At 43.7% G+C, this 19127-nt stretch overlaps 2 protein-coding genes across 2 annotated transcripts; one reads left to right on the top strand and one right to left on the bottom strand.

Annotated features, from left to right (window-relative positions):
- Window positions 1–364: 364 nt before the first annotated feature.
- LOC138869748 (uncharacterized) lies at window positions 365–3824 on the bottom strand. Its single transcript, XM_070147406.1, has 6 exons — window positions 3427–3824; window positions 3097–3345; window positions 2678–2821; window positions 1078–1616; window positions 782–978; window positions 365–469 (listed from the first exon to the last, which is right to left on the bottom strand). The coding sequence occupies exons 1-6, from the start codon at window positions 3822–3824 to the stop codon at window positions 365–367; spliced, it is 1632 nt and encodes a 543-aa protein (XP_070003507.1).
- An 8613-nt stretch (window positions 3825–12437) lies between these two features.
- LOC138869744 (uncharacterized) lies at window positions 12438–13367 on the top strand. The gene has a single exon (XM_070147401.1). The coding sequence runs from the start codon at window positions 12438–12440 to the stop codon at window positions 13365–13367; it is 930 nt and encodes a 309-aa protein (XP_070003502.1).
- Window positions 13368–19127: the final 5760 nt, after the last annotated feature.

Raw genomic sequence — 19127 nt, 5'->3', positions numbered from 1 at the left:
GGTATGAAGTGTGCTGACTTGGTCAATCTATTGACAATGACCCACACTAAATCAAACTTCCGCAAATTCCGCGGCAACCCAACTACGAAATCCATGGTAATGCGCTTCCACTTCCACTCTGGTATAGGCATCTACTAAAGTAGGCCACCCGACCTCTGATGTTCATACTTGACCTACTTGCAATTCCAACACCTAGCCACATACTCCACTATGTCCTTCTTCATCCTTCGCCACCAATAATGCTATCTCAAGTCACGATACATCTTCGTAGCTCCCAAATGAATGAATATCGCGAACTATGTGCCTCATCTAGAATCCTCTGCCTAAGACCATCAACATTAGGAACACATAGATGACCCTGGAGTCACAAAACACCATCCTCGCCAATAGAAACCTCCTTGGCACCTCCCTGAAGCACTGTTTCTCTAAGAACCGCCAAATGTGGATCATCAAACTGCCGGGCCTTGATCTGCCCCAATAATGAAGACTGAGCAACAACACACGCAAGGAATCGGCTGGGCTTCGAAATGTCCAACCTCACAAGTATGTTAGCCAAGGACTGAATGTCCAAAGCTAGTGGTCTCTCCTCTGCTGGAATGAATGCCAAGCTACCCATACTCTTTGCCTTTCTGCTTAAGGCATCCGCGACCACATTTGCCTTACCCGGATGATAAAGAATGGTGATGTCATAATCTTTTAGTAACTCAATCCACCTGCGCTGCCTCAAATTAAGATCCCTCTATTTGAACAAATGTTGTAAGCTACAATGATCCATATAAACCTCACATGGCACCCCATACAAATAATGCTTCAATATCTTAAGAGCATGAACAATCGCGGCGAACTTTATATCGTGCACAGGATAATTCTTCTCATGAACCTTAAGCTGGCGCGAGGCATAGGCAATAACTCGCCCCTCCTGCATCAATAAACATCCCACTCCAATGCGCAAAGTGTCACAATATACCGTATACATCCCTGAATCGGAAGGCAACACAAGGACTGGTGCTGTAGTCAAGGCTGTCTTGAGCTTCTGAAAGCTCGCCTCACAATCATCGGACCAATGGAAAGGAGCACCCTTCTGGGTCAATCTAGTCAGAGGTGATGCAATAGATGAAAATCCCTGCACGAATCGTCTATAGTAACCTGCTAACCCCAGGAAACTCCTAATCTCAGTCATCGAAGTAGGACGTGACCAACTCTGAACTGCCTCAATCTTATTAGAGTCCACCTTAAGACCCTCTCTTGAGACAATATGTCCCAAGAATGCCACTGACTCTAGCCAGAACTCACACTTAGAGAACTTAGTATATAGTTTCTGCTCTCGCAAGGTTTGAAGCACTACCCTCAAATGCTGCTCGTGCTCCCCCAGGCTACGGGAGTATATCAAGATGTCATCAATGAAGACGACGACAAATGAATCAATGTAAGGCCTGAATACCCTGTTCATCAAGTCCATGAATGCTGTTGGAGCATTAGTCAAGCCAAAGGACATCACCAGGAACTCATAATGGCCATATTTAGTCTGGAATACAGTCTTCGGAACATCCGTGTCCCGAATCTTCAGCTGATGATACCCTGACCTCAAGTCAATCTTGGAGAACACCCCTAGCAACCTGCAACTGGCCGAACAAATCATCAATACGAGGTAACGGATACTTGTTCTTGATGGTGACTTTGTTCAACTGGCGGTAATCAATGCACATCCGCATAGTTCCATCCTTCTTCTTCACAAATAACACTGGTGCACCCCAAGGAGATACACTGGATCTAACAAACCCCTTTGCTAACAACTCCTCAAGCTACTCCTTCGGAGCCATACGATATGGTGGGATAGATACAGGCTAGGTGCCTGGAGCCAAATCAATGCAAAAATTAATATCACGATTCGGTGGCATGCCAGGAAGATCAAAAGGAAAAACATCGGCGAACTCTCGAACTACTGGAACTGAATCAATCGTCGGAGACTCTGCGGTGGTGTCTCGAACATAAGCCAAATAAGCCAAACACCACTTCTCAACCATTTGCTGAGCCTTTAGGAAAGAGATAACCTGACTAGATGTATCAACTATGGAACCCTTCCACTCCAGCCTCGGAAACCCTAGCATCACTAAAGTAATAGTCTTGGCATGGCAATCTAGGACGGTGTGATATGGGGATAACCAATCCATACCCAGGATGATCTCAAAGTTGATCATATCAAGCAACAAGAGATCCGCACTAGTCTCGAAACCACAAAAGGTGACCACACAGGACCGGTAGATCTGATCCACAACCACAGAATCACCCACAAGGGTGGACACATGAACAGGAATGCCCAAGGCTCAGGAGAAATAACCAGGAAACGAGCAAACAGAGATGATACATATGAATAAGTAGACCTTGGATCAAATAATACCGAAGCATCTCTACCACCGACGAAATAATACTTGTGATGACGGCATATGAGGCCAATGCATCTGGCCTAGCCGGAAGGGCATAGAATCTAGCTGGAGCGCTAGCCGGCAGGCCTCCACCGGACTGAGTAGTAGCTGGCTGACCTCTCCCTGCCTGGTCTCCACCTCTAGGACGGACCCTACCCGTCTACCCTCCACCTCTAGGTGGAGGGGTAGCTGGTGCTGAGATCATAGGTTGCTGACCCTGTTGTATTGCCTTGCCCCGAAACCTGGGGAAGTACCTCCTCATATGGCCAAGTTCTCCACACTCCAAACAACCCCGCGATGTGGCGGCCTGCTGCCCTGATGGCTGAACTTGATGGCCTGTAGACCCACTGGGAGAAGCCTGAATAGCTGGTGGACAATATGAAGTCTCGGGCATAGCACTGAAATAAGAATCAGAAGAGCCCTAAGGACCTGAATACCCCCCGCAGGAACCCTGAATAGCTAGCGGGCGATAAGCTCTCTCTGACATGGCGCTGAAATAAGGACGTGTTGGAGCACCCCGAGCAGGCAGTGGTGCTGAATATGGGGGCTTACTAGGCTGACCCCTCCCAAACTGACCTCTACCCCTATCTGAGGCACCTCTGAACTCTATAGAGAATCTAGCCCTCTTATCCTGCTGCATCTGCTCTCTACCCTTCTGGCGATACCCCTTAACCTGCAAGCAATCTTTACCACTAGCTGATACTCTGTACCCATATCCACCTCTTGGGCTATGCCAGATCGAATACCGGGGTGCAACCCCGCAACAAATCTCCGCACTCTCTCTACATCAGTCGGAAGTATCATGAGTACGTGGCGAGACAACTCAGAAAACCTTGCCTCATAATCGATCACATACATTTGACCCTGCTCAAGATGCTCAAACTGATACCATAGCTCTTCCCTCTCAGAGGGTGGAATGTACCTATCCAAGAATAACTATGCGAACTGACCCCAAGTTATGGGAGGAGAACCTGTTGGCCTGCCTAGAACATAGGACTGCCACCATCTACGGGCCCTGCCCTCAAGCTGAAAAGTAGTGAAGTCAACTCCATGCGACTCCAATATCCTCATATTGTGTAGTCTGTCCCTACACCTATTTATGAAGTCATGGGCATCCTCATGATGCTCTCCCCCGAAGACCAGAGAGTGAAGCCTAGTCCATCTATCCAATAACTTCTGCGGATCGCCATCCACAGCAGGTCTGGGCTGGGGTGCCACTGAAGCAACTGGTTGAGCCCCATCTACGAGTAGGGCACCCGGAGTCTGATACACTGCAGCTGCATGACCAGGAGCCTGAGCAATAGGGTTCTGTGCTCCCCCTCCTGCCTGTGATGTAGCTGGACCCGCTGGAAATAAACCAGCCTGAGTCATAAAATCCATGAACCGCATCATACAACCCATGATCTCCTGGAATCCCGGTGCTATCATAAAGTCTGCTGGGGTAGGCTCAACTGCGGGAACCTCGCCCTGCTCTTCGATAATAGGATCTCCCGCAGAATCTATTGGTGGTACCACTGGGATAACTCTAGGACTCCATCATCCCCTATCTCGGGCCGGTGCCCTCCCCTGGCCTCTGTCTCGGCCTCTAGCAATGGGGGGAGCAGCTCCTCCCGGGTCTGGAATATCAGGCGTGCGTTTCCTCACCATCTGTGAGAGAATAGAAGAGGGAAATGTAGTATACCAACCGCTGCACGATAGAAAATTAATAAAGTTTAGTTTTTCCTAACACCGTATAGCCTCTCGAAGATAAATATAGACGTCTTCGTCCCGATCCGTAAGACTCTATTAGGTTTGCCCATGACTTGTGAGACCTACGCAAACCTAGTGCTCTGATACCATGTTGTCACGACCCATTTCCATAATAGGTCATGATGGAGTCCAACACCGTTGTCAGGCCAGCCAATGCGAAAATATTAGTGAATTCTTATTTTACTTAACAAAAGCGGTTATAACACTTTTCTCAATTTAACAATTTAAAATAGGTGATGATACACAATATTTAATAATAATTATACAACCAAAAAGAACTGTCTACTAATGTGTGTGTCAAGACCTGGTGTCACAAGTAGTAGGCAACTAGTAGATGTACAAAAGAATAAAACTATCCTACTGTCCGGGATAGAATAGACAACAAAAGTAAAAAAAAAGACCCCATCAAGCTATTGAACGGCACAGGAAGGGAGCAGCTCACCGTGGAAGTCTCGGTCTATGAATCAAGGGCGCGCACCAGCCTGATAGCCAGATATACCTGCATCAGATCCTGTACAATTAAGTACAGAAGTGTAGTATGAGTACATAAACAATATATACCCAGTAAGTATCGCATCTAATCTCGAACAAGTAGAGACAAGAGGTCGACATGACACTTACTAGGGTCAAGTAATATAATAAAGTGTTCTGCTAGGCATGGTAGTCACAAATAATCCACAGTTTGTAGCAAGAAGTAATAAGTCATGTTCTTCACAATTTTACAGTTAATCGTATTCATTTCAAGTATTCAGTAGAACAAGTGATGGATAAGATTTCACATATATATATATCATGCGCACATTATGCCGAGGTCGACGGCCCGATCCAACAGAAAATAATTGTGCACTGCCAGAGGGTCAAATGGCGTGAACCATAGATGCATCTATTTCTACCGAGGCGATCGGCTTGATCCACAAATATCAATTAATATCAAGAAAACACATGAATGTGCATTTAATTCAAAGTAAATTCATACAAATGTATACATTTGCTAATATTCCTTTCCAAGTCTCTAGCATGCCCTAAGTGATCGCATTAGCAAGAAAATATTGAGACATTCACAAATATAACATGATACGGGTCCTAGACTACCCGAACAATTAACATAATAGTAGCTACGCATGGACTCTCGTCACCTACTGCGTACGTAGCCCCTGTATTTAGCAGCAAATTACTCAATTATTACACCTATGGGGACAATTCCCTCTTACAAAGTTAGAAAGGAAACTCACCTCGCTCCAAAGTGCACTTCCAATACCAAAAACGTGCCCAAACCCTCAATTTGGAGCCAAGCGATCCAAAACTACTTAAATAAGGTAGGAACTAGTCAATATAAGCTCACAAGATCGAATTCTAGCTATTTAAGCCATTTCCCAACCATTAATACAAGTTTCCTAAAATCCGACCACGAGCTCACATGCCCGGATTCCGAAATTTTTCGAATGAAGTTTTTCTCTATAACCTAAGGATCAGCAATATATGATTTCTAATCCATTTCATAACCAATTTTGTGTTAAAATCTAAGTTTTATTAAAACACTAGGTCTAGCACTTGATTTCTCCAAATCTTTAGGGGTTAATCTACCCAAAACTCAAGTGTTAAACTTAGAAATAAGGGGGATGACCTTACCTCACGATGCTATGTGGAAATCCCTTCTCAAGAGCTCCAAAATAGCTCAATACTCGTGTGCCATATGGTCAAAAATGGCTGGAGCTCGACTTAAATGAAGCTCACTGCTTCAGCAGTTTCCGCATCTGCGATCAGGGGACCGCATCTGCGAGAGGAGACCGCATCTGCGAAATTGGATAAAATGGATAGGACCGCTTTTGCGGTCTAGAAGCAGCATCTGCGTAGCCGCTTCTGCAGCTAGGGAGCTGCTTTTGCAGTTTGGCCTGGCCAGCTCTAGGCCGCATCTACGAGGCTACGAATGCTTCTGCAATCTCACACCTGCGGTCGACTAACCGCAGGTGCGGTTATGATAGAAGCAGATGCTTCAACACTTGTCCGAATTCCCAACTTCACTCGAGCCTCGTCCGTTTGACGCTCGGGGCTCCCGGGTCCCGCCCGAACATACCGACAAGGCTAAAATCATGAGACGGACCTACTCGAACCTTCGGAATGCCTGAAACTACGCTAAATATAAGAATCACCCCCTAAAACCAAATGAATCATGCTTATGAACTTCAAGTTCTTAATTTTTTTCTAATGAGGCGAAACGGCCTAAAACTACTCGGATTGACACCAAATTTTGCAGGCAAGTCTTAAATGATATATCGGACTTGTACCGGGCTCTGGAACCAACATACAAGCCCGATAACCATGGAATCAATCATTAATTAGTTTTCTTTAAATCCTTAGAATTTTAGATTAACAATTTCTGATAAAATTCATTACTCGGGCTAGGGACCTCGGAATTCGATTCCGGGCATACGCCCAGGTCCCATATTTTCCTACGGATCCTTCAGGACCGTCAAATCACAAATCAGGGTCCGTTTGCTCAAAATGTTGACCAAAGTCAAACTTAGCCTTTTAAGAAAATCCTAAGGAATCAAATGGGCATATTTCACTCCAAACTCTTCCAAATCCCGAACCAACCATCCCCGCAAGTCATAAATCAGTTAAAGCAAGTGCGAAAGGTTTTATTTAAGGAAACGGAGGTTCTAAAAGGCAAAACAACCAGTCGGGTCGTTACAACTCATAACTTTTCTAAAAGTGTGTTCCTCTTTACTTGCATCGCATGAGTCAAAATGGATATTTGATTAAGAATTTAAATGTATGATCTTCACTACAAAATGAATGAGTTTAATTTATTCTACTTCTACTAAAGTTTTAATATCTGAATTTGAATTTCTAAATTATTTGGTCTATATTGGATATAAGATTGACAATTAGTGAAATTACCTTTATAGCTATATAGAAAAAGGACTCGTTGTTTTCTTACGTAAAAATAAACTACAATTAGTTTCGTCAATACAAGTATAAACATGATTTGACTTTGTTCGCTTTGAGCTATGCATGTATGATTTTAACGTAGGTAAATTACTAGCTATATACATTTATAAGTAACTTATTACAAAAATTGACCAATTCATAAAATATTATTAATATTAACCAAATTTTATCAATATTAACCAATTAGCCAAAGGTCAAATCTTTGCTTTCTTTTGAGTGGGTATTATTAGAATAGATTGGTTACATCTTAAGGAGCTTGAATCTCCGTTTTGGGATGATTCAGTGGAGTTTTGACGTGATTTGAATTGAAAATTCAAAATAGAAGATGAACGTGAAAAAAATGATATGTGCATCATTTGTGTATCACATTTGTATTACATTTGCATTAAATGTGTATCACATGTATATCTGTATGTGAGATACATGCGTGATACATGTTTGATACATGCGTCGCAGAAGAATTTTTTGAACTCGATTTTAACTATGAATTTTGATACTGTCACGACCCAAATCCTAACTTGTCGTGATGGCGCCTATCGATAGTACCCGGCAAGCTGACATTTCCCAAAAACTTTCAATATTTAACAGAAAATAAATCAAGAAAATTTTTAAATGAGCAAAGTATTCATAAACAAAGGTAAAACGCAAAACACAAGTGCAGAAAATAGCTCCCAATATCGGGGTGTCACTGAGCCCATGAGAATATATACATCGCCAGTCTAGAAATAAAGTGTCTATCCAAGTCTAGATCTAAATACAACGTAAGAAAAATATAACGAAGGAGAAACAAGGACTGCGAATGCAGGAAGCTACCTCGATATCTCCAACGGTCAGCTACGTGAAATATCAACACCCTTTGCGTCCAGAAACTCCTGGATCTACACAGAAAGTGCAGGGTATAGTGTGAGTAAAACAAACTCAGTAAGTAACAATAATAAATAAGGAACTGAAAAATAGTGACGAGCTACACAGCTATAATTCATTTTCAGTACTCTCAATAAGGAAAATAGACATGCTTCCCAAATCCGGCAAATTTAGTCAAATTAGTTTGTTCATGCCAAGTTCAAATAAAAGGCAGATAAAAATATCTTTCTAAAGGTTTCAAAGCAGTGATGTAAGGCAACTATGTGCAACAACAATGAAATCATATACAGCCTCTATAACGACCCGACTGGTCGTTTTTCTTTTTAGAACCCCATACCCCTAGATAAGACTTTCCGTACTTACTTTTACTGATTTATGACTTGCGGGAATGGTTGGTTCGGAATTTGGAAGGGTTTGGATTGAAATCGGAATATTTGGTTCCTTAAGGTTGGTTTAAAAGGTCAAGTTTGACTTTGGTCAACGTTTTTAGTAACGACCTCGGAACCCGGATTGGGAGGTTCCAACAGGTTCGTATGATGATTTCGAACTTGGACGTATGCCCGAATAGGGTTTTGGATGAACCTGGAGCGTTTTGGTGCCTAATAGTGAAAGTTGATTCCTTAATGATTTTTAAGTTCTTAAATATTTAGTTTAGAGCGAGATTTTGTGTTATCAAGGTCCGAACGGAATTCCGAGTTCGGGAATAGTTTCGTTGTATCATTTAAGACTTGCACGCAATATTTGGTGTCAATCCGAGTAGTATAAGCACGTTTCAGTGCATTAGAAGTAAATTGAAGAACTTGAAGTTCATAAGTTTGATTCAATTGGTTTTAGGGGGTAATTCTTAGATTTAGCATTTTTTCAGGTGTTCCGAGGGTTTGAGCAAGTCTGTTTTATGATTTCAAACTTGTCGGTATGTTCGGGCGAGGCCCGGGAGCCCCAAGCATCAATTGAATGAGGCTCGAGTGAAGTTGGAAAAATTGGCAAGGAGCTGAAGCTCCAGTTATCTGTCATTACCGCAACTACAGTTGGTCAGCCGCAGGTGCGAGACCGCAGGAGCGGTCAGCTTGTCGTAGAAGCAGCCAAGGGGAGGAGCCCAGGAACCGCAGGTGCGACTCTTTCTCCGCAGAAGCAGCTTTAAGACCGCAGAAGCTGTCCCAACCCGCCTGGCCAATTTCGCAGATGCGGACCCCCTCTCGCAGAAGCAAGACCGCATGTACGGAAATTGCTGAAGGCAGTGCCTTCATTTAATACGGTAATGTGTCATTTTTGACATATTTCCACCATTGTTTGGACGATTTAGGAGCTTTCAAAGAGAGGAATTCCACCTAGCATCTTGAGGTAAGTTCATCCTACTTATTTATAGTTTAATACTTGAGCCTGGGGTAGATTAAAACACAAAGATTAAGGAAAAATTATGGGATTAGAGCAAAACCTAGGGTTTTGACAAAAGCTAGATTTTACCACGAAATTTGTTATGTAATGAAGTAGAAGTCATATATTATTGATCCTTAGGTTATAAAGAACAACTTTCTTTGAAAATTTTCAGAATCCGGGCACGTAGGCCCTGGGTCGGATTTTGGGAAACTTATGTTTAAGGTTGGGAAACTCTAGTAATTAAAATGCAAACTCTTGAGCTTATATTTCACTAGTTCCTACCTCGTTTAATTAGTTTTGGATCGTTCGGCTCCAAATTGATGGTTTGAGCATGTTCTTGGTATTGGAAGTACGCTTTGGAGCGATGTAAGTCTCCTAGCTAACCTTGTAAGAGGGAATTGTCCCCATAGGTGAAATATTTAAATAATTTGCCACTAAATGGGGGGCTATGTACACACTAGGTGACGAGAGTCCGTGCGTAGCCACTATTATGCTTAAGTGCGGGTAGTCTAGGACCTAAAAGCATGTTGTATGTGATATTCTTGTAACTTTATGGTTAAGTTGGATTGCTTAAATCATGTTGAATGTGGTAAATGAAATTAATAAAAGGAACGTCATTTTCTTGACCTTTTAAAGAGAAGTTGACATTTCTGTGAGTAAATGTTCCCCAGATATATTCTTGTCTGCCCGTTTGTTGTGCTTAATTACATTTGACCGCGTCGCATGTATGATTCGCGAGCGGGGTAATAGATGCATCTATGATTCGCGCCGTTCGACCCTCCGGTAGTGCACACTTTATTTTTATGTTGGATCAGATCGTACGACCTCGACACTACTTACGCATGCTTCTTGCTCGGTATTTTTCTGTGGATTGGACTTTGTTGTATGCCCTGAAATGCAAATGGCTAACTGTGATATTATCTAGGAAAGGACCTGCTACTTCTTTCTATATACTGTTAATTATTTGTGATATCCATGCTTATTATAACTTTTTCCCATATTATTTGACCCTAGTAAGTGTCAAGTCGACCTCTCGTCTCTACTTCTTCGAGATTAGACAGGATACTTACTGGGTACATATTGTTTATGTACTCATACTACACTTCTGTACTTAATTGTACAGGATCTGAGGCAGGTACATCTGGCTACTAGTCTGGTGCACGTTCTTGATCATAGTCCGAGACTTCCACGGTGAGCTGCTCCCTTCCTATGCCGTTCAGCAGCATGATGGAGTCTCTCTTTATTTTTGGCTCTCTATTCTATTTCAAACAGTAGGATAGATTTATTCTTTTGTATATTCTACTAGTTGCCCGCAAACTTGTGACACCAGGTGTTGGAACACACATTGGCAGACTATTCTTTTGGGATTGTATAATTATTTTTGTACGTTACTAATTATCATTTGTCTTAACTTCAAATTAAGAAATTGCTGTAATTGTTTTAGTAAGGTAAAATGAGGACTTATTAATATTTCTGCATTAGCTTGCCTAACAATGGTGTTGGGCGCCATCATGACCTATACTGGATTTGGGTCGTGACAACATGGTATCAGAGCATTGGGTTCATGTAGGTCTCACAAGTCATGGGAAAACCTAATAGAGTCTTGCGGATCGGTACGGAGACGTCTGTATTTATCCTAGAGAGGTTATAGGGTGTTAGGAAACTATTATTTATTCATTTCCTTGCAGCGGTTGGTATACGAAATTTCCCTCTTATATTCTCTCACAGATTGTGAGGACACGCACGGCAAATGCTCCATACCCAGGAGGGGCTACTCCTCCCCTTGCTAGAGGCCAAGGCAGAGGCTGGGGGAGGGCACCAGCCCAAGGTAGGGGACGAGAGCATCCTAGAGCTGTTCCAGTAGCACCACCAGCAGATCCTGCGGGAGATCCTATCATTGAGGAGCAAGGTGAGGTGCCCGCAGCTGAGCCTACCCTGACAGACTTTATGACAGCACCAGGTTTCCAGGAGGTCATGGGCCGTATGCTGTGGTTCATGGACACCATGACTCAGGCTGGTTTATTTCCAGCGGATCCAGCTACATCACAGGCAGGAGGTGGAGCACAGACCCTTACTACTCAGGCTCTTGGTCATGCAGCTGTAGTGTATTAGACTCCAGGTACACTACCCACGGATAGGGCTCAGCCAGTTGCTGTAGTGGTGCCCGAGCCCAGACCAGTTGCGGATGGTAACCCGCATAAAATGTTGGATAGGTGGACTAGACTTCACCCTCCTGTATTTGGGGGTGAGCGTCATGAGGATGCCCAGGATTTCATTGATAGGTGCAGGGAGAAACTGCACAACATGAGGATATTGGAGTCGCATGGGGTTGACTTCACTACTTTTCAACTGGAGGGCAAGGCCCGTAGATGGTGGCAGTCCTATATTCTTGGCAGTCCAGTAGGTTCTCCTCCTATCACTTGGAGTCAGTTCACAAAGTTATTCTTGGACATGTATATTCCACCCTTTGAGAGGGAAGAGCTGCGATATCAGTTTGAGAAACTTGAGCAGCGTCAGATGTCCGTGACCGATTATGAGGCAAGGTTTTTTGAGTTGTCTCTCCATGCACTCATGATACTTCCCACGGATGCAGAGAGAGTGCGGAGATTTGTTGCAGAGTTACACCTCGATATTTGATCTAGCATGGACCGAGAGGTGGAGATGGGTACTGAGTATAAGCTAGTAGCGATTGCTCGCAGGATAGAGGGTTATCGCCAGAGAGGTAGAGAGTAGATTCAGTAAGACAAGAGGGCTTGATTTTCTGGAGAGTTTAGAAGTGCCCCGGCTAGGGGAAGAGGTCACTTCGGGAGGGGTCAGCCTAGCAGACCCCAGTATTCAGCAGCACCACCACCTCCCCGAGGTGCTCGAGTGAGGCCTTATTTCAGTGCAATGTCGAAGAGTTCTTACCATCCATCAGCTATTCAGGGTTCCTCCGACGGGTATTCTGGTCATCCGGGTTCTTCCAATGCTTACTTCAGTGCCATGCCAGAGAGTTCATATCGCCCACCAGCCATTTAGGGTTTTTCTAATGGATATTCAGGTCAGCAGGCTCAGACTTCAGGATAGCAGACTATGGTGCCAAGAGGTTGCTACGAGTGTGGAGATCCGGGTCACAAGAAGAGGACCTGCTCCAGACTTCGGGGCAAGGCAGTACAGCAGGGTCAGCAACCCATGATTTCAGCACCGGTTGCCCAGCCTCCCAGAGGCAGGGGACAGATAGGTAGAGGCAGTCCTAGAGGTGGAGGCCAGACAAGAAGAGGTCAGCCAGCTACTGCTCAGTCAGGTGGAGGCCAGCTAGCTGGCGCTCCAGCCATACTCTATGCCATTCCAGCTAGACCAAATGTATTGGCCTTAGATGTCGTCATCACAGGTATTATTTCCGTCTGCGGCAGGGATGCTTCAGTGCTATTTGATCCAGGGTCTACCTATTCATATGTGTCATCTATGATTGCTCATTTTCTGGATATTCCTCGTGAGCCTTTGGGTACTCCTGTTCATGTGTCCACTCTTGTGGGCAATTATGTTGTTATGGATCGGATCTACCAGTCCTGTATATTTTTCTGTTTTGAGACTAGAGCAGATCTTCTGTTGCTTGACATGATCGATTTTGAGGTCATCCTGGGAATGGGTTGGTTATCTCCATATCACGCCGTCCTAGATTGGCATGCCAAGACTATTACATTAGTTATGCCAGAGTTTCCAAGGTTGGAGTTGAAGGGTTCCTCAGTTAATACATCTAGTCGGTTTATCTCTTTTCTGAAGGCTCGACATATGGTCGAGAAGGGGTGTTTGGCTTATCTAGCTTATGTTCGAGACACCATCGTAGAGTCTCTGATGATTGATTCAGTTCTAGTAGTCCGGGAGTTCGCCGATATGTTTCCTTTTGACCTTTCTAGCATGCCACCGGATAATGATATTGATTTCTGTATTGATTTGGCTCCAGGCACCCGGCCTATATCTATTCTACCGTACCGTATGGCTCTGAAAGAGTTGAAGGAGTAGCTTGAGGAGTTGCTAGCAAAGGGGTTTGTTAGACCGAGTGTGTCACCTTAGGGTGCACCAGTGTTGTTCGTAAAAAAGAAGGATGGGACCATGCAGATGTGCATTGATCACCGCTAGTTGAACAAGGCTACCATTAAGAACAAGTACCCGTTGCCGCGCATTGATGATTTGTTCAACCAGTTGCAGGGTGCTAGAATATTATTTAAGATCGACTTGAGTTCAGGGTACCATCAGTTGAGGATTTGAGACTCAGATGTTCTGAAGGCTGCATTTCGGACTAGATATGGCCATTATGAGTTTCTGGTGATGTCCTTTGGCTTAACTAATGCCCCAACAACATTTATGGACTTGTTGAACAGGGTTTTCAGACCTTATATTGATTCTTTTGTCATCTTCTTCATTGACGACATCTTGATATATTCTCGTAGCCTGGGGGAGCACGAGCAGCAGAGAGTAGTGCTTTAGACCTTGCGAGAGCAGAAGCTATATGCTAGGTTCTCCAAGTGTGAGTTCTAGCTAGAGTTAGTGGCATTCTTGGGGCATATTGTGTTAGGAGAGGGTATTAAGGTGGATCCCAAGAAGATTGAGGCAGTTCAGAGTTGGCCACGTCCTACTTCAGTGATCGAGATTAGGAGTTTCCTGGGGTTAGCAGGTTATTACAGATGATTCGTGCAGGGCTTTTCATCTATTGCATCACCTCTAACTAGACTGACCCAGAAGAGTGCTCCTTTACGTTGGTCCGATGATTGTGAGGTGAGCTTTCAGAAGCTCAAGACAGCTTTGACTACAACACCAGTTCTTGTGTTGCCTTCCAGTTCAGGGATGTATACGATATATTGCAACGCTTCACGCATTTGATTGGGTTGTGTATTTATGCAAGAGGGGCGAGTTTTTGCATATGCTTCGCGTTAGCTGAAGATTCATGAGAAGAACTATCATGTGCACGATCTAGAGTTGGTCACGATTGTGCATGCTCTTAAGATATGGAAGCATTACCTGTATGGGGAGTCATGTGAGGTTTATACTAATCATCGCAGCTTATAGCATTTGTTCAAGCAGAGGGATCTCAATTTAAGGCAGCGTAGATGGCTTGAGTTACTGAAGGATTATGACATTACCATCTTTTATCATTCGGGCAAGGAAAATGTGGTCGCGGATGCCTTAAGCAGGAAAGCAGAGAGTTTGGTAGCTTGGCATTCATTCCAGCAGAGGAGAGGCCACTAGCCTTGGACATTCAGTCCTTGGCTAACAAACTTGTGAGTTTGGATATTTCAGAGCCCAGCCGAGTACTTGCGTGTGTTGTTGCTCAGTATTTATTATTGGGGCAGATCAAGTCCCGGCAGTTCGATGATCCACATTTGGTGGTTCTCAGAGAGATAGTGCTGCAAGGTATTGCCAAGGAAGTTTCTATTGGCAAGGATGGTGTTTTGTGAATCCAGGGTCGCCTATGTGTTCCTAATGTTGATGGTCTAAGGGAGAGGATCCTAGAGGAGGCACACAGTTCGCGGTATTCCATTCATCCGAGTGCTACGAAGATGTATCGTGACTTGAGACAGCATTATTAGTGGAGGAGGATGAAGAAAGACATAGTGGAGTATGTGGCTAGGTGTTTGAATTGCCAGCAGGTTAAGTATGAACACTAGAGGCCGGGTGGCCTACTTCAGCAGATGCCTATAACAGAGTGGAAGTGGGAGCGCATTACTATGGACTTCGTAGTTGGGTTGCCCCGGACTTTGTAGAAGTTTGATGCAGTGTGGGTCATTGTTGACAGGTTGACCAAGTCTGCCCACTTTATTCCAGTGGCGACTACCTATACTTCAGAACGGTATGCTTAGATTTACATTCGGGAGATAGTCTGGTTGCATTGTGTGCCTGTTTCCATCATATCTGATAGAGGCCCTCAGTTCACTTCCCATTTTTGGAAAGCCATTCAGAGTGAGTAGGGGACCCGTGTGGAGCTTAGTACAACATTCCATCCTCAGACCGACAGGCAGTCGGAGCGGAGAGTTCAGATTTTGGAGGACATGCTTAGAGCATGTGTTATTGACTTTAGAGGACAGTGGGATCAATTCTTGCCCTTGGAAGAGTTTGCTTACAACAACTGCTATCAGTTTAGCATCGAGATAGCTCCATTTGAGGCCTTATATGGTCGGCGATGTCATTTTCCTATCGGATGGTTTGAGCCTAGTGAGGCTAAGTTGCACGGTAAAGACTTGGTGAAAGATGCCTGAGAAAAGGCAAAGTTGATTCAGGAAAGGCTTCGCACAGCACAATCTAGACATAAGAGTTACGCTAATCAGAAGGCGCGAGATGTATCATTCATGGTCGGTGAGAAGGTTCTCTTGAAAGTCTCACCGATGAAGGGTACTATGAGATTTGGGAGGAAGGGCAAGTTGAGCCCCAGTTTTATAGGCCCATTCTAGGTGTTGAGGCGAGTTGGGGAGGTTGCTTATAAGCTCGCTTTTCCTCCCAGCCTGTCAGGAGTTCATCCAGTGTTTCACGTATCTATGCTTCGAAAGTATCATGCCGACTTGTCTATGTGTTAGACTTCAGTACCATTCAGCTGGATGAGAGTTTGGGTTACGAGGAGGAGCCAGTTGCCATTGTTGATAGACATGATCGCTAGTTGAGGTCCAAGAGGATTTTGTGGTGAAGGTCCAGTGGAGGGGACAACCAGTCGAGGAGGCGACCTGGGAGTCCGAGGAGGACGTGCGGAGAAGATATCCACATTTATTCATCACTTCAGGAATGAATCCAAACCCATTCGAGGACGAACGTTTTGTTTAAGAGGTGGAGAATGTAACGAACCGACTAGTCGTTTTACTTTTTAGAACCCCATTCCCCTAGATAATATTTCCCGTACTTACTTTTACGGATTAATAACTTGTGGGAATGGTTGGTTCGGGATTTGGAAAGGTTTGGATTGAAATCGGAACACTTGGTTCCTTAAGGTTGCTTAAAAGGCCAAGTTTGACTTCGGTCAACATTTTGAGTAAATGACCTCAAAAACCAGATTGGGAGGTTCCAACAGGTTTGTATGATGATTTTGGACTTGGGCGTATGACCAGCTCGGGTTTTGGATGACTCGGGAGTATTTTGGTGCCCAATAGTGCAAGTTGATTCCTTAAGGATTTTGAAGTTCTTAAATATTTGGTTTAGAGCAGGATTTTGTGTTATCGAGGTCCAAATGGAATTCCGGGACCGGGAATAGTTCCGTTGTATCATTTAAGACTTGCACGCAAAATTTGGTGTCAATCCGAGTAGTATAAGTATGTTTCGGCGTGTTAGAAGTAAATTGAAGTACTTGAAGTTCATAACTTTGATTCAATTGGTTTTAGGGGGTGATTCTTAGATTTAGCATTGTTTCGGGCATTCTAAGGCTTCGAGTGAGTTCGTTTTATGATTTCAAACTTGTCGGTTTGTTCGGGCGGGGCCTGGGAGCCCTGAGCGTCAATCGGACGAGGCTCGAGTGAGGTTGGAAAAATTGGCAAGGAGCTCAAGCTCCTGTTATCTGCCATAACCGCACCTACGGTTGGTCAGCCGCAGGTGCGAGACCGCAGGAGCGGTCAGCTCATCGCAGAAGCGGCCGGGGGAGGAGCCCATGAACCGTAGGTGCGGCTCGTTCTCCGCAGAAGTGGCTGCGCAAAGGTGGCTTCAAGATCGCAGAAGTAGTCCCAGCCCGCCTGGCCAAATCTGCAGATGCAGACCTCCTCTCGAAAAAGCGATACCGCAGATGCGGTCCCCTGACCGCAGGTACCGAAATTGCTAAAGGCAGTGCCTTCATTTAATGCGGGAATGTGTCATTTTTGACACATTTGCACCATTGTTTGGGCGATTTGGGAGATTTCAAAGAGAGGAATTCCACCTAGCATCTTGAGGTAAGTTCATCCTACTTATTTCTAGTTTAATACTTGAGCCTTAGGTAGATTAAAACACAAAGATTAAGGAAAAATCATGGGATTAGAGCAAAACCTAGGGTTTTGATAAAAGTTAGATTTAACCACGAAATTTGTTATGTAATGAAGTAGAAATCATATATTATTGATCCTTAGGTTATAAAGAACAACTTTCTTTGAAACATTTCGGAATCCGGGCACATGGGCCTGGGGTCGGATTTTAGAAAACTTTCATTAGTAATTAAAATGCGAACTCTTGAGCTTGTATTGACTAGTTCCTACCTCGTTTAATTAGTTTCGGATCGTTCGGCTCCAAATTGAGGGTTTGAGCACGTTCTTGGTATTGCAAGTACGCTTTGGAGCGAGGTAAGTCTCCTATCTAACCTTGTAAGAGGGAATTGTCCCCATAGGTGAAATAATTGAATAATTTGCCACCAAATATGGGGGCTACGTATGCACTAGGTGACCAGAGTCCGTGTGTAGACACTATTATGCTAAGTCTAGGTAGTATAGGACCCAAAAGGATGCTTTATGTGATATTCTTCTAACTTTATGGTTAATTTGGATTGCTTAAATCATGTTGAATGTGGTAAATGAAATTAATAAAAGGAACATCATTTTCTTGACCTTTTAAAGAGAAGTCGACATTTCTGTGAGTAAATGCTCCCCTGATATATTCTTGTCTGCCCGTTTATTGTGCTTAATTACATGTGATCGCGTCGCATGTATGATTCGCGAGTAGGGTAATATATGCATCTATGGTTCGTGTCGTTCGACCCTCTGGCAGTGCACACTTTATTTTTATGTTGGATCGGGCCGTATGACCTCGGCACTACTTGCGCATGCTTCTTGCTCGATATTTTTCTGTGGATTGGACTTTGTTGTATGCCCTGAAATGTAAATGGCTAACTGTGATATTATCTAGGAGAGGACCTGTTACTTCTTGCTATAGACTGTTAATTATTTGTGCTATCCATGCTTAGTTTAACTCTTTCCTATATTATTTGACCCTAGTAAGTGTCAAGTAAACCTCTCGTTTCTACTTCTTCGAGATTAGACAGGATACTTACTGGGTACATATTGTTTATGTACTCATACTACACTTCTGTATTTAATTGTACAGGATCTTAGGCAGGTACATATGGCTACCAGTCTAGTGTGCGTTCTTGATCATAGTCCGAGACTTCCACGGTGAGCTGCTCCATTCCTATGTCGTTCAGCAGCATGATGGAGTCTCTCTATATTTTTGGTTGTCTATTCTATTTCAGACAGTATGATAGATTTATTCTTTTGTATATTGTACTAGTTGCCCACAAACTTGTGACACCAGGTCTTGGTACACACATTGGTAGACTATTATTTTGGGATTGTATAATTATTTTTGTACGTTACTAATTATCATTTGTCTTAACTTCAAATTAAGAAATTGCTGTAATTGTTTTAGTAAGGTAAATTGAGGACCTATTAATATTTCCGCGTTGGCTTGCCTGATAATGGTGTTGGGCACCATCATGACCTATACTGGATTTGGGTTATGACACCCTCTCAAGGCAACAATCACTCAGTACTCCCATTCACTCCAATCTCATAACCAGTATAGGTCATGATGGCGCCCAACACCATTGTCAGGCAAGCCAATGCGGAAATATTAATAAGTCCTCATTTTACCTTACTAAAACAATTACAACAATTTCTTAATTTGAAGTTAAGATAAATGATAATTAGTAACGTACAAAAATAATTATACAATCCCAAAAGAATAGTCTACCAATGTGTGTACCAAGACCTGGTGTTACAAGTTGACACCAGGTCTTGGCACACACATTGGTAGACTATTCTTTTGGGATTGTATAATTATTTTTGT

The sequence above is a fragment of the Nicotiana sylvestris genome, chromosome 1 (genome assembly GCF_000393655.2).
Source record: "Nicotiana sylvestris chromosome 1, ASM39365v2, whole genome shotgun sequence".
Lineage (NCBI taxonomy): Eukaryota > Viridiplantae > Streptophyta > Magnoliopsida > Solanales > Solanaceae > Nicotiana > Nicotiana sylvestris.
The sequence above is the reverse complement of the archived record's forward strand: the minus strand, read 5'-3'. Positions and strand labels throughout refer to the sequence as shown.